General features: G+C 43.4%; 1 protein-coding gene across 3 annotated transcripts in view; it reads right to left on the minus strand.

Annotated features, from left to right (window-relative positions):
• Positions 1-15,826, minus strand: part of filip1l (filamin A interacting protein 1-like) — a 58,542-nt gene that overhangs the window by 3,283 nt on the left and 39,433 nt on the right. For all 3 annotated transcript variants that reach the window (XM_063877971.1, XM_063877972.1, XM_063877970.1), the window contains one exon: positions 5,325-8,160. In XM_063877971.1, the coding sequence (XP_063734041.1) occupies positions 5,325-8,160 (2,836 nt within the window). The remainder of the gene's footprint in view (positions 1-5,324; positions 8,161-15,826) is intronic.

Genomic DNA, 15,826 nt, shown 5'->3' on the forward strand with positions numbered 1-15,826 from the left:
GATCTACCACTGAGACACAGATCTACCACTGAGACACAGATCTACCACTGAGACACAGATCTACCACTGAGACAAAGATCTACCACTGAGACACAGATCTACCACTGAGACAAAGATCTACCACTGAGACACAGATCTACCACTGAGACACAGATCTACCACTGAGACACAGATCTACCACTGAGACAAAGAGCTTCCACTGAGACAAAGAGCTTCCACTGAGACACAGATCTACCACTGAGACAAAGAGCTTCCACTGAGACAAAGAGCTTCCACTGAGACAAAGAGCTTCCACTGAGACACAGATCTACCACTGAGACACAGATCTACCACTGAGACAAAGATCTACCACTGAGACACAGATCTACCACTGAGACACAGATCTACCACTGAGACACAGATCTACCACTGAGACACAGATCTACCACTGAGACACAGATCTACCACTGAGACAAAGATCTACCACTGAGACACAGATCTACCACTGAGACACAGATCTACCACTGAGACACAGATCTACCACTGAGACAAAGATCTATCACTGAGACACAGATCTACCACTGAGACAAAGAGCTTCCACTGAGACACAGATCTACCACTGAGACAAAGAGCTTCCACTGAGACAAAGAGCTTCCACTGAGACACAGATCTACCACTGAGACACAGATCTACCACTGAGACAAAGATCTACCACTGAGACAAAGATCTATCACTGAGACACAGATCTACCACTGAGACACAGATCTACCACTGAGACAAAGAGCTTCCACTGAGACACAGATCTACCACTGAGACACAGATCTACCACTGAGACACAGATCTACCACTGAGACACAGATCTACCACTGAGACAAAGATCTACCACTGAGACACAGATCTACCACTGAGACAAAGAGCTTCCACTGAGACAAAGAGCTTCCACTGAGACAAAGAGCTTCCACTGAGACACAGATCTACCACTGAGACACAGAGCTACCACTGAGACAAAGAGCTTCCACTGAGACACAGAGCTTCCACTGAGACAAAGAGCTTCCACTGAGACACAGATCTACCACTGAGACACAGATCTTCCACTGAGACACAGATCTACCACTGAGACACAGAGCTACCACTGAGACAAAGATCTACCACTGAGACACAGATCTACCACTGAGACACAGATCTACCACTGAGACAAAGAGCTTCCACTGAGACACAGATCTACCACTGAGACACAGATCTTCCACTGAGACACAGAGCTTCCACTGAGACACAGAGCTTCCACTGAGACAAAGAGCTTCCACTGAGACACAGATCTACCACTGAGACACAGATCTACCACTGAGACAAAGAGCTTCCACTGAGACACAGATCTACCACTGAGACAAAGATCTACCACTGAGACACAGATCTACCACTGAGACAAAGAGCTTCCACTGAGACACAGATCTACCACTGAGACACAGATCTACCACTGAGACAAAGATCTACCACTGAGACAAAGAGCTTCCACTGAGACACAGATCTACCACTGAGACACAGATCTACCACTGAGACACAGATCTATCACTGAGACACAGATCTACCACTGAGACACAGATCTACCACTGAGACACAGATCTACCACTGAGACAAAGAGCTTCCACTGAGACAAAGAGCTTCCACTGAGACAAAGAGCTTCCACTGAGACAAAGATGTACCACTGAGACAAAGAGCTACCACTGAGACAAAGAGCTTCCACTGAGACACAGATCTACCACTGAGACACAGATCTACCACTGAGACACAGATCTATCACTGAGACACAGATCTACCACTGAGACACAGATCTACCACTGAGACACAGATCTACCACTGAGACAAAGAGCTTCCACTTAGACAAAGAGCTTCCACTGAGACAAAGAGCTTCCACTGAGACAAAGATCTACCACTGAGACAAAGAGCTACCACTGAGACAAAGAGCTTCCACTGAGACACAGATCTACCACTGAGACACAGATCTACCACTGAGACACAGAGCTACCACTGAGACACAGAGCTACCACTGAGACAAAGAGCTTCCACTGAGACAAGCTGTGTCTTCGATCCGGCCTGCACTTCTGCAGCTGAGTGTAACTCTTCAGTATTTCCATGAGTTTCATCACACCACTCACTCTTTTCCCAAGCTACAGCAAACGACTCGCTTGAGAGAAGCACTTGGATATGTTCATGTGCGGCTTGTGGGTTTGAGAATTAACAAAAACCTGCAGTGAACTATATCCTTAAATATTCATACGGGGTGTACATTTCAGTATAAGTATGGCCTACACTCCAACAAAGGTAATGGGCCAGAAAATGTGGAAGGGCTCCACGTCATGGGGGTGTTGTTGATTTAACTCGGGGAGAGGCCTTAATGTGCGGCTTTGTTCTCTCGTATATCAGCTCTGCAGCAGGAGTTCAACTAAGTACTTCCTCTGCAAAAACCGGCCCGGCTGTTTCCATGGTGACCAAACACGAGGTTTGTTTTGGTGCTAGTGTTGCGGTGGGGGAGAGGCTACTCTCACATCGCTTACCCTCTCTCATTCACACGCACTGGGAGGCCTTTTGTTTAGAGAAAGCTGTTTATTGTCTGTCCCCTCTTTTATTGTGCCTGTCGGTCAAGGTGAGCAAATTCCTCCACCGTTATTCTCATGGTGGGCTAAAAGGAGGAAATCCGCTCTCGCCTGCAGCGTCAAACACACCTTTCCTTTATGGCGTGAGGTGTAGTAATTAAAACAACTGAAATGACATCATGTACTGGGTGTTTTTGTATGTTTGATCTCACCCTCCAAGTCCTGCTTTTTATCTGCATTATCACTGTGAGTTCTTCTTCTCTGTAGGCTTTGGCTTCCAGCGTGTCACTTGATCATCATTTGATCAGTCTGGCAGAGAAACCATTTGCATTTTCTGTCCTCCTTGGCTGAACCAGACGAGTACACACAAATTATTAAGTGAGTCTAAAGTGAGTCAGGGGGTGATTGAGGTCGCAGACAGTAATCCCAGCTGCTGGATGATTTCCCCTGTCCTGCCCTAATGAATAGCACCTTGTTTAGTCGCTGCATCGTTCCATTGTGCCCAGACTGCTCTGGATCCAGCTTCTCCAGCTGCGCTTCTCACTAGATTTAATGCTGGATTAAATCATCTTCAGTTTGTCACAGTGGTTTGTTTGTGTGTGTGTTTGGGTTGGATTCATTACTTTCCTGCAACAGTTGTCCTGCTGCTTTATATTATTTAGAATGAATCAGCTCTGTTCACTTCAAAGATACCATTAAGGAGTGGTGATGCATCGAATTCAATCTCTTTATTTTTGGAACATGTGCGTAACAGTTTGGGGGGTCAGGTTGGACTCTGGAGGTCAAGTGACATTGTTTGACTTGACATCTTTTGACAGCGGTCCTTAAATGTGGCTGCTTCTTCTTTGACACAGTGAGCATGGCTATGGATTATTTAGTGGCTAGATGTTGAGCTCAGCCAGATACACTCAAACCTTCTGTTGAAAGGGATTGTGGCTGTTTACTTGTAACTTGCATTTATTTCTTTTTAAATGTAATTTGTCTTACATTAACTTGGTAGTCAGACATGACAGTAATGACAGATACAATCCTCCCACATCCTCCCCACTGGCTCCTCTTCCACATCCCTCCCATTCGTGCTTTCTGTCTCCACCCCCTCACCATTTCTCCTGACCTTCGTTACAGATTTAAGTTAACAAATGGTATGTTTCCACTGTGGGCACATAAAACCACATGTACAAGAATGCATATACATGGAGGAACGTTCATAAGTTGTACTGATGATTCATTTCAAAGGACATGATTCATGGGAGGAAGCAAAATAAAACAGATGGTTTGGGTTTCTACCCGGCGAAAGCAAGCTGAATGAGACTTTTTGCTAAAAGACCAATGAGGTCGAACTACCAACAAATGCATTAGTATTTCTGAGGCTGCGTCCCCGTCTCAGGTTTTCTGAAGGCGCTTCTTGATGAAGTGCGTTTCCTGGTGTGCGATTTTGGGTGGCAACACTCTCAGAAATGGGCATCAACATGGCAGGCTTTCTCGATTCTCCCAGTAGCGATTCTTTACTTATTTGTTTTATTTTAAGGATTTAATTGTCGTAATATGTTGCACCAAGAAGGGATAAGGGAACACTGAATGTGTAGCCTGGTTAACCTATGTCTTTAATGCTGCTGATCTAGTTTGTCATTTGCCAGAATGTGTGTTTGTTTAAAGCACTTTTAGAAACATGTGTGTGGGGGATTTCAACTGAATAGTAGCCATGTTTCAGTAACCTACAACCCTAACCGTCGACATTAATGAATGTTAATACAGGCGAGGAGAGCGGCTTCAGTTCGCTCTCTATATTCACACATCAAGAAGCTTTTTCACCACTTTTGAGTTTTAAAGGTTTCAAGCAGGCTTTCCATTCTATCATTTAGGAGAACAGTGAGTTCACATCATGCTGGTTCTCCTTCTCTTGGTTTCTGTGCCCTGAATGTAAGAAGAAACTATGACCTCAGCCTATGATTTTAACTCAAGCAAGCGAACACATGTTAGAATCCCAGAAGGTTTTTGTTTTGTCTTGTAATCTGGTTAGTATGAGCACAAAGGTTTTACACACAACTCTTCCACTTGGGTATTATTTAATTAGGTCTAACAAAATCTGAACAGTGTTTATGTTCAGTTCTGAGAAAGTGAATCAACACACTGTCACATAATAACATCGGGTTGAAATTGAAAGTGTTAAAACGTGACCAAAAATCAACGTCATCAGACTTTTTACCAGATCAGTATTATTTATTTTAAACATTCAAAACATGCTGGATTTAGTGGGTAAATGAAATTGGCAAGCATTGATGACAAACTATAAAGCTTTTCTTTTTTTTTTGCACACTTTAATTCTCAGAAAACCAAACAACGTAATGCAGTATGGGTAATATGAAGTATAAAAGCTGATATGATACATCAGTGTGAATAGTCAGACTACGTGGCACATTTGCCACTGAGTACAATACAGTAAGTGCACATAAGTTAAAACCAGGTGTTACGTCAAAAGAAATCAATATTTCTAGTGCTTTGAAATGGTATTGTTTTCTCATGCAGGCAAACAATTGAATCACACATAACCAAGCAAACCAACCCAAAAAAAAGGAAACATTCAAACCACGGTTTAAATCCATAAATCTAGTAACACAGACGCATGAAATGTCAGGGTATGCAGCTGGGGTATAAGGGTCTATGGTTGTGTTTGATCTGATGGGGACGACTCAGTAACAAAGGATGGGATGGAGAGTTTTGGGGGTTATCAGGTCACTCATAGACATTACTTACTGTAATTTGTGATGGCCTTTGGATTTGGGTGGAGGTGGGCTTAATCACGATGCTACTTGTGACTTTGCTGGTGGCTTTGGTAGTAGAATTACTGCAGTTTGCGAGCACCTGAGTCCTTTGCTCCTGGAGTCCAGGTGTGTTGCATGGACTCAGTGTTTGCGTTGGAGTGCTGATGCTCTGAATGAAGGGGCTCCCTAAGTGAATATGGATTTTGTTGTCCTCCGTGGTGAAGACGTTCGGCCCAGAGCTGTTGGACCTCTGGACCTGCCAGTTGCTTTGCCTTTCCGGGGTCACACGAAAGACTGCGTGCCCTCCAACAACCTCCACTGGCTCCGTGGAGAGGGAGCGTTCAGGGGTGCCTGTGGTGACTGACACTATCTGTATGGGGGAAATGGCTCTGTCTGGTGTTACAGAGCCACACGAGTCTGGAGACATTGCTCTTGAGTATGAAGCCATAGTGAAAGGTGATAGGGCCCTGTCTGGTGAACACAGCTCGTCAGAGATGGGGGAACCTTTAGATTTTGTCAGTGGGGAGAGGGATTTAGCATTAGGGGATATGGAAGCATTCTGGATGATAGTAATTCTTTGTTTGGGTGGACCTCCACTTGTGGGTATGACGGCAGTGCTGGTGAATGACTGGGTGTTTTCTGTGGTCGGGCTGGTGATCTCTAGCGTTGCTGTGTTATGTCCGTGGTCAGGAGTCACTTTAATGTGCAGGGGCTGTCCAGGGCTGTGGGTCAAAACCACATCTCCGGGCTGAACGTGGTTGCCATTCTGCCGTGGTTGCACTTTACCGTTCACCTGAAGGGAGGTGTCTTTGTTTTTAACAAACGGGACTCGAGCTCTTCTCAAATTGTTTAGATTATTTACATTATTCATAAGTGAGGGGCTGCATTTGGCGAGCTGAAGCTCATTGCTGTAGTTTGCATTCTCCTCTGGTTCGCTCTCGTCGTACAGCTTCCCGTTCACCACAGCACACTCCAGTGGGGCCATTGTCATTGAACAGTTGGGAGACATTAGGTCCTGTGGCTCTGTCTGAACTTCCTTGGTGGCAACATGAAGGTCTGAAAAGCGCCTTCCATTCATGCCAGGGCGAAGACTTTTGCTAAAGCGTCTATATCTCTCAAGCTCTCTGGTGAGTGTCTCCATTTCTCTGGCCAGCTCTTTGTTTCTGACCTCCTGCTGGGTCAGTTTTCTTTGGAGTGTTGAGTGGTCAGTTTTCATGCGGCAGATGGAGTCCTCTGTCCCCATGTATTCATGGATCTTCTCCTTCAGAGCTGCTACCTCTCTGGTCAAATGACTAGACTTAGCCTCCTCTTCCTTTAAGCGTTTATAAAGGACATGCTCTTGGTTGCACTCTTTCTTTTCAGCCAGCTGGTACTTTGAGAGTTCTTTTCTGGAGATTTCCAGCTCCTCCATTAATGTTTTACCTTTCTCTTGTTCACTGTTGAATCGTTTCTCTAGTGACTCAAACTCTTCTGTTTTCAAGAGGTCACCTTCTACCACCTTCATGTCTTTTAGTTTGCGCCTGAGGCGTTCAACCTCCTGCGTCAAATCCTTTACTTTGTTATCGTCTTGTTGGAAGCGGTTAGCAATGGGTGATTTGACGTGCTCCTCTTTAGCTTTGCTTCTCAGGTATTCTCTTTCTATGTTCTCAAGCGATTGCAACCTTTTCTTCATCATATTGATCTTAGACTCCAAATCATTGCTCTTTTCCTCTTCATCACTCAACTTTGCCTTCAAGTCATCCCTTTCCTTTGTAGCGCTGCACATTTTGTCCTCCAGCTCAGCCTTTGACCTTAAGGCTTTCTTGCTCTCCTCAATTAGCTTCTCTGTGACTGAGGTAACTTTGTCCTGTTCAGCCTGAAGTTTGCCAGTGCTGTTGTGGACCTTGTTCTCCATTTGCTTTAGCTTCTCTGCCATTGCCTTCCTCTCATCCACCAGCATGACAGTCAAAGTCTTTAACTTGGTTAGATCTTCCTTCAGAGTCAGCTCTGTCTTCCCTAGTTGACTCTCAGCATCCTCTAGTTCTTTGACCCTGACTTTCAAGACTTCCAGCTCACTGGTCAGAACCTTTGACACCGTCCTCTCTTTCTCCAGGTTACTTTTGAGAGAGTTGCATTCTTGTTTGCTCTTGCTGAATGCATCCTCTAATTTCTCTAAGTCCATAATTCTGTGGTTCAGTTTATCGACTTCAGCCTTCAAGCACCGGCTTTGATTGGCCTCTTTCTCCAGTTTCTTGTTCAGGTCCCTGCAGTGGTCCTCCATTCTGATCAACTCTTCATCCTTTCCCTCCATCTCAAGTACCCTTTTACGTAACTCTTCAAGCTCAGACATGAGGCTAGAGTTTCCACACTCGCCACGGCTAATTTTGTCTCTCAGCTCCTGCAGTTCCTCCTCGGCTCTGCGCAGGGTCTTGTTGGTCTCCTCCAGGTCATCGAGCTGCCTGCTGAGAGTTGACAGTTTTTGGCGCAGCTGCCTGTTTTGTGCATCCTCGCTGGTCAGTTTGGCCGTCATGGTTTCTTGTTCCTGATGGAATCGACCGGAGTGGTCATGCAGCTCAGCCTCCAAGCGAAAGACCTTTTGCTCCTCTTCCTGCAGACGGGCATGAGCTGAGCTCAGCTCCTCCTGGGCTTGCGAAGCAGTGACACTCAGCTCTTGGAACTTTACTGTTTGTTGTTTCAGCTGCTCAGTGAGACGCTGTTGTTCATCAACCACCATCAACGCAAACGACTTGAGTTTTGTCAGCTCCTCCTTCAGACTTTCAATCTTTTTGTCGTTCTCCTCTTCCTTTCTTTCCTGGTAGGCCTTGTCCTGATCAATTAACAGCTTCAACCTGTAAAGAAAAAAGAAGAAAACATGAGCAATCCAGTCCAGAACTTGTAAATAGAAATGGCATATACCTTTCACTCATTTTTGAATGTTAAGTGTTGCCAAATTGTTCATTTCCCCCTGCTGTTGTATCAATTTTTATTTGCTCCCTACTTTTGAGAATATATTTTGATTACTTGCAGTGAATTCTGGAGCCTCACATGTTTATGATCATTGATAAAACTAACATGTCAGTCTCCATATGTTATATGTAAAAGGTGCTTAAGAAACCCCACTGTCTTTACCCATTGGGCCCACTTCTCCAAGCGCTGACACACCATAAACACTGTTATTTTCCCTGCACTTCTGCGGAGGACCAACGTTTTTATGTCATGGAAAATTTAGCACTTCATAAAAAGCATTACTTAAACTCTCTCAGGTCGGTAATCTGAAATACCTGTGGTTACTTTTTTCTCGTTCCCTTGTTGCCAACTAATTCTCCCGTGGCTTGGAAACCTAAGTTACTGCTGTAAATATTAGGCCTTGAGTTTAACAATCAGTTTCCATCGCGTTTGAGGGTATAACATATGGCCGATTAAGTCCTCTGGGAAATAATTGGGCATGCAACAAAATGTTGATGTTGACCTCAGAAAATGATGTGAACAGATAAGAGGTTAAATATTGTTAAAAGGAGCTTTCAAAACGGGATGTTCTTGGATTACGTTAGATGTTTAATGGTAATCTGTAGTTATTTTGGTGTGTCTTTCATAAAAGGATGTGTTCCACTGTGTGTTATGCTCATTGAGTGCTGACAGAGGTTTCACAAAGGCAAGTAAATGGTCAATTCTACAGATCAAGTAGATATGTGTAATATTTATATTTTTACAACTGCTTCTCATATTTTACAGCACAGAACACAAACGATGTTAAGGTGCATTGCATGTGTGCCAGTGGATGCAGTTGCAGAGCGTTGTCGGGGTCAGCACGTCTGGTACATACATCGCCCGGCCTACAGTCCCGGGGGAAGCTATGTTATGACTGCTGTGTGTGCAGCTGCCAGGCATTTCCACACAAATGGCCCCCTGGCATGGAACAATCCTTTAATTAAGGGGTTCCTCTACTACCAACCCTTTACCCCCCTCCCTTCTTAAACCACCACCACATACCCTCCCTGTTTTTTTCTGATACACTTAAAGGAATTCCCCCGTCTTCTAAAGGCAATTACAGCCCCAGAGTTTATACAGAAATCCCCCCACACACACAAACGCACACTTAGGGATCACAAATTCCACATGTACACTTGGATTGTGGGCCATGATGTAAGTGAGGAAGGGTGGGTCACTTCTCAGCAGCAGAGGGTATGTCATTTCTTTCTCCAGTAGCAGCTAACGGCGGGTGGGGGGGGGCCCATTTAACTGCATCCATCTGTTTCAACTACATCCAGACCAAAGAACACTCAATAAAGTATTATAAGAATATGCATATTCATTATAAATGTGGTTTGGTTGGTTAAGGATATGTTTGTGGCTACGTTTCCAGAGGCACTGTTATTAGTTATCATGAAATATGCTGTAAACTTTATTTTAAGTGAACCGTTTCCTGTTGAAAGTGCAAACATGCGCCACTCACCCAGATAATTTTAGGAGTCCGTTGTTAACAATCATAGGTACATGAGCTTGGATGCTGATACTTGATACGAATGACTATGAATACAAAATACAGCACTATAGCAAGTCACAAGCTTTACCTCTACTGTGACTTAAATGTGGATTGATGACTTTAACTTGAGATTATAATATTGAAGTAACATTTCTGAGATGTTGGGTTAAAAGGCTGCTACTCTAGGCCTCATGGTTCTCAGCAGAATGTGTCCCTTTTAATTTTAGGGTCTGTGAGTATTCCAGGTGCTCAGATTATGTTCTCCCGAGCTTTGTTGACTCTGCGTTTGCCCTTGTTATTAGCTTGCTGTGTCGATGAAACGTGTAAATCATGGTAACTCTCAAGGACTTTGGATAAGATTGTCGTGCCAGGAGCCTTTACTGAAACATGCATGTGTTGAAAAGCTGCGTTTAGTTTTTTCCCAGTGGGTTGTTTGCGTAGAAACACTTGAGTTGCTAAGCCAAACAGGCAGACATCCCGCTTGCAAAATGTCGCCTGTATAATCACTGTTTATTCAATGTCTTATCTCTGTCCCGCTGCTTTCTAGTGAAGTCATCATCCAAAATAGAAATAATGTACTTGTTTCTTGTAAGACTGGAAACTCTGCTTTGAAACACTGACATGGATACAAATCCTTTATCCTGCTTGCAAGAACACTTTGCGCTAATAAAGACAAATCCTTTGAGAGGAAACTACATGGCACAACACACACCAGTGGAATCACTTAAAGCCCTTTATGAGACTATATTGCACTATTCCTGATGGCACTCTGTGGTACAAGCGGAGGTCTTCATGCAGTGTGCACCTTTTTGTCACGGACACACACATAGATGAGTGTATTTGGAGTCACATCGAGAACTTTGTGGTTATTACATTTGAAAGTGTGCATTTTAAACAGCCGGGGGGACCAATAGACCGAGTGACAGTTGGTGAGAGAATCTCCTGACCCTTAATTTATGCTGGAGACCATTCATACTTGAACGGGAAATCGCTCGTCCGACCAGCGTTTGCCATCTAATATAAGTCAGGAGAAGTTGCCATGTGCGTTCAGGGAACACATAAACATGACTGATCTACATAGCATCCACGTGTCCGTTTTATCGGAGTGTCGTAAAAGTGCAGGGATGGCTACAGCTTGAAAGAACATTATTTTGGAGGTATAAACTTTAATGTGCTGCACATAAAGATAGTGACATAACAGTTTCATGGGTATCAACATTACAAGTCACCACACCACCCACTCTGAAGTCAGTTACAAATAGTATTCCCCTTTAAAATATGAATGCATGACATCATGGGCGTGAATGTTGTCACGGAAAATGATTTGAGTCATTTGGTGGGTTAGCCAAAGTAGGGTTTCTTAACTTTACGGGATTTTTTGCTGCCTTTTGGTGCCAATATATTTGGGTCTTTTCTTCAAATATAAGAGAACATAAATGCCATTAAAATAGAAAAGGAAACATCCCGTTGTGAGCCATCAGGGAGTCTCAACTAGCCCCAGCAGTGCAGCTTCACAGAGGGCTTCCCCTCTCTTTACGTGGCTCCTGAAGCTGGAAACTGTGGCTCACCCGCTGCTCAAAGCTGTGTTTCACCTTCCATATGTCATTTCCTAACCACAAGTGATTAGGTCATGTATGTACAGAGCGATATATCCTCCGCATACACACATGGCCACCTCCGCTTTAACATGTGGATTGTGGGCCAAATGCCCTCATGTGTGACAGAGTTTGAAAGAGGGGGCAGCACTGATTGATGCAGTGCATGTACTGAATGTAATGTCCACACAGGCTAAGTGATAAGCCCCAAGAGTGCAATCAACATGTGTGAAATATGTAGCTCTGATATTTATTGACTTCCTGCTGGTGGGGAAATGGTTAATAGAGTGTTACCAAAGGAGACCTTGGTGTAAAGTGTGTGTCCTTAAAAGTTGTGGGTTTTCTTTGTGTGTGAATACATCAGATTAGGCTTTATCTTTCAAAAGGCTGGATAAACATTATGGAAATCCACCATACCGTCTTTCAACAACAGACCATTATTTCCTCCAAACATTTCCTCTTAATGCGTTCTGAAACTAGAGCCACGTCCAAGAAATGGGTTCAGCTGACAATAAAAAACTGTGAAAAGTGCTTCTTCAAAATAACCCTCTGGTTCTAAACAATAATCAGCGTTCCTTACATAATATAGATTTGAAATATAGTTTAGTTACAGAATCTGTTTAACGTAGTTTCTGCCGTACCGCATCTTTTACACTGTCTTTTTGTTCTGCTGCACTCATGGGATGCCGCATGATCCCTAAACTTGAACTACGCTTTTTTGTGATTCTGGTACCTTCAGAAATTCCCTCTCTGGGCCATAAATGTAACATGTGCAACACCACTTTCTAAAATGAAAAGATGTATTACTGTCTAAGTAGTTCACCTCGTTGGTCTGCAGGGTGTTAGAATAGCCTCTCCTTCAGATTCTGAGCAATGAATCAAAATGTGTTTTAGCATTTATTTATCAGTAAGCAAAATGAATTAAATCTGGAACGTTCCTTCTGTTGCTTTACTGGATTGGAGAAGTTGAGATTGCGCTATAGTTTCAGCACATTTAGCACTTTACAATATTCATTTACTTCAGTTAGTTCTATAAAACGTATTGGAGGAGTTGTTTTAAAGAGGGGATCCTCAAATGATTCTGGAATCATTTTGAAAATACAAAATAAAAAACTAACTTTAAATTCGAAAACAAATTCTATTACAAACCTCATGAAACTTACAATCAAAAGTACAGAATACAGAAGGATCACCAAGCCATTCCAGACATGGACAACTCTTTTTAAAAAGTGAATCACAAATAAGATGAGTGTAGTAATGTTCAGCATGCCTACCTCTGCCAAAGGCTTCCCCAGGTTCACTGCCATAAGCTCATTATCTTGCCGTACAACACCCGACGCTCTACTCTTCCTCTCTGTGTGTGTCTCACTCTCTGAGTAGCTGTAATGTGGGCATTCCTGCAGGCGGCCCAAACAATAAGGGATGTGCTCCCTGCCTATGGTCCATTACATCATCACCATGCCCTTATATGGAGCTTTGCATTTCGGAGGCTCGCAAAAAGGGGGTGTGCTTCCTCGCATGTGTAGCTGTGTTTGAGTCTCCTAAAGTAACTGTTTAACTAAAGGATGTGCCAGTAAAGAGGGAAAGGGTTTTTCTCTTGACGTATGTAATGTGTGAAATATCTGCGTGCTCTGTCACTGCTCCGGAGGCAGGGCAGGAGGTGAAGACAGACAAGGAGTTCCAGTTACAGTGTTTCCTTCTGGCTCTTGTCAACACAAGTCATTTACTCAGTCAGGACAAGGGAAAGAATCCCCCATTCATAATCGAGACCAATCAAGCACAAGACAAGACATGTAACACGTGAAATGTGTAATCAAACCCCTTAAACTCAGAAGGGAATACTTAGCAATACCATGGATGATTGTAGCATCACAATGGTACTCTCACTTTGGGAATACTAAGGAATAAAAGTGTATTGTTTTATTTCCCAGGAATTTCCTTTTTCCTTCAATATGTTCCCATTCACAGCCTCGACCTATACCATTATCTTTCATTGTTTAGTTTAAAATCGTGTTTCAGTATCGAGTATCTTTTACGGGGAGTAATCAAGCAAAGTGTAAATATAACACGGCAAAAACGGAAAGAATACAAGCAAGAGCCATGCCTTTACAGAGGTGAAATAATTACTATATGAAAGTGTTTCAGTACTTTAGTTGAGCATCAAATTAAAGATAATCATGTATAATTGCCCTAATTATAAGCAAGAGCTTTATGACAGTTAGCTTAGCATAAAAACTGCTTACACCGGGAAACGGTTAATGTGACCAGTATAAATAGATTATGAGCCAGCCAGTACCTCTAAAGCTCCCGCTAATAATAACCTACAAGGTTGCCTCAAAATTGCATTTGTGCAACGACCTGGTAACTTTCCACCGCTGCGAATCAACAGCCAATAGAGAATATCTGAGGCGAGGCTTGGGTAGTCAAACACCTGTGGGTGTCAAAGTGGCTCTGAGCTAATGGCTCCGCAAACAAAATGATGGATTCACAGACAGCAGCGTAATCATAGCGTTAGTTAGCACACATTGCATTTTATCAGTGGCTCACTGTTCAGCTCACAGTGCCTCAGTCTTAACTTCTATTATCAGATTGCTCTTACGTAACTCATCATTTCTCATGCTGTAACTTGTGACTAAATCCATCTTTTAGAAGTCTTAACATTGTGCGTCAGCTATTGTCATATGATGGGAGCACATTTACAGTCAGGGTATACGTGCTAAGTTGTCAGTGTTTCTATTGTTTGGAGAAAAATCCAAACAATGGCACCTCTGACCCTGAACAGGAGTGACAATGTAGTTGAAAGAGCAGCAGGAGCTCCATTAACATGTCAGTCTGTAATATGATATTGTAAAATGTTGGTTTCAGCCAGCATGTCGCAGTTCCAACTCATTCCAGCCTTCAAGAGAATAATGAGGGCAAGACTGTTCCTGTTCCATGCCCACTAAATGAAATATGTCATGGCTTCACAATGACTGAGGTCACCATTACTAAATGTGGCGACCAATGTTTGCCAACCAATCTGAGGGACGCAGAGATTTGCTGGATTAATGAAATGCTTCACTTGGCAGGGTTTTTATGTAAACATACAAACAAGACGACGTACACCTTTGACCCGTAGTCAATCAGCGCACGTCATCCAACCTGGCTTCATGGTTTGACTGAACGTTTGCCAAAAGCTACGCAGCACGATTACAAGTCCCTGTTTGTTCTCTCTGTGCTATCATTCATTTCCAGCCTTTAAGGATGTAATCACACATCAGACGTAGAATAATGATAGGAAACGAGGCTTGTGTTTAGCTTTAAGTCCACAAGCATCTACTAACCATTGTAACCAACTTCTGGAAAACTTTTAAGTCCAGAAATGTCAAACAGAAAGCTAACATCTCTGGCCAAGTGTACTTCAAGCTAAATGTAATTAGGTGTTCTCAAAATGTTGACGAACACACAGCGTACACACTGTGACCTAAGGTTGTTTAGTGGCAGATGGAGCACTTTCCTGAGGTGCAGCTGTAGCCAGACGCGACGTGCAAATTCCTTAAAAGAGGTAAACCGAAAACATGTGTCCCGGTGACTGACGTAAAAAGCTTGCAATTAATCACGGCCTTGTCTACCAATTGGAGGAGACTGTAGTTGGATGATAATCTATAAGGCTGTATGAAAAGTTTGGATGGCCAGCTCACGCACACAGCGCCAATAGAAGCCAAAGATAGCATTGGTTTCTGGTGAGGAACTTGCCATGTTGCCACTTAATAAGTGTTTGTTTCCAGAAAACTGCAAGCCTTAAACGTGTCATTGAATACGCTCTGATGGGGTGGACGGTTCTTGAAGCGCCAGGTGGTAATTGTCACATGTGTTGTTGACGACCAAAGGCCAGGGGATCAGAGGCTGGAGGAGTTGGGAGCACAAGCACAATGACATGGTATCACCTCTGCCCTGCCTCTCACAGGAACAGTTCTTATGTCAGCTTGTAAGCATGACAACTCCATTGCCGAGGGAGTCTTAAAAGTGGTATTCTAATACTCTGCAACAAGGCCTAGGGAATTGGGGAACTGCAGAGCACACTTGGGTCAAGTAGGATTGATTTCAGGCCATTTAAAATGCAATATGTCAGTGTCACAGAGTCCATCCACTGCTGACCCCCATCTCCAAACTATGATTTTGTGTTCCCATTTCCTTGCAACAAGCTGTTTGTTCTTGGAACAAACAATTCGCTCATCCAAAATTAGATTCTATTTCTGGATGTGGACATATTTGGGTACTGTATACATGAAACATATGTTTGGGCTCAAACACAAGAGCAGGCCACACAAACATGTTTGCTGTGACAAGCTTCTGCCAAATGACACATAGTGGGGGGGATGATGAATTATTATGTAACCTCGACGGGATGACTATCGCACTGACAATACACAAAAGAATGTCGAGGTTTGGGATTCG

Source organism: Eleginops maclovinus, chromosome 24, assembly GCF_036324505.1.
Source record: "Eleginops maclovinus isolate JMC-PN-2008 ecotype Puerto Natales chromosome 24, JC_Emac_rtc_rv5, whole genome shotgun sequence".
Taxonomy (NCBI): domain Eukaryota; kingdom Metazoa; phylum Chordata; class Actinopteri; order Perciformes; family Eleginopidae; genus Eleginops; species Eleginops maclovinus.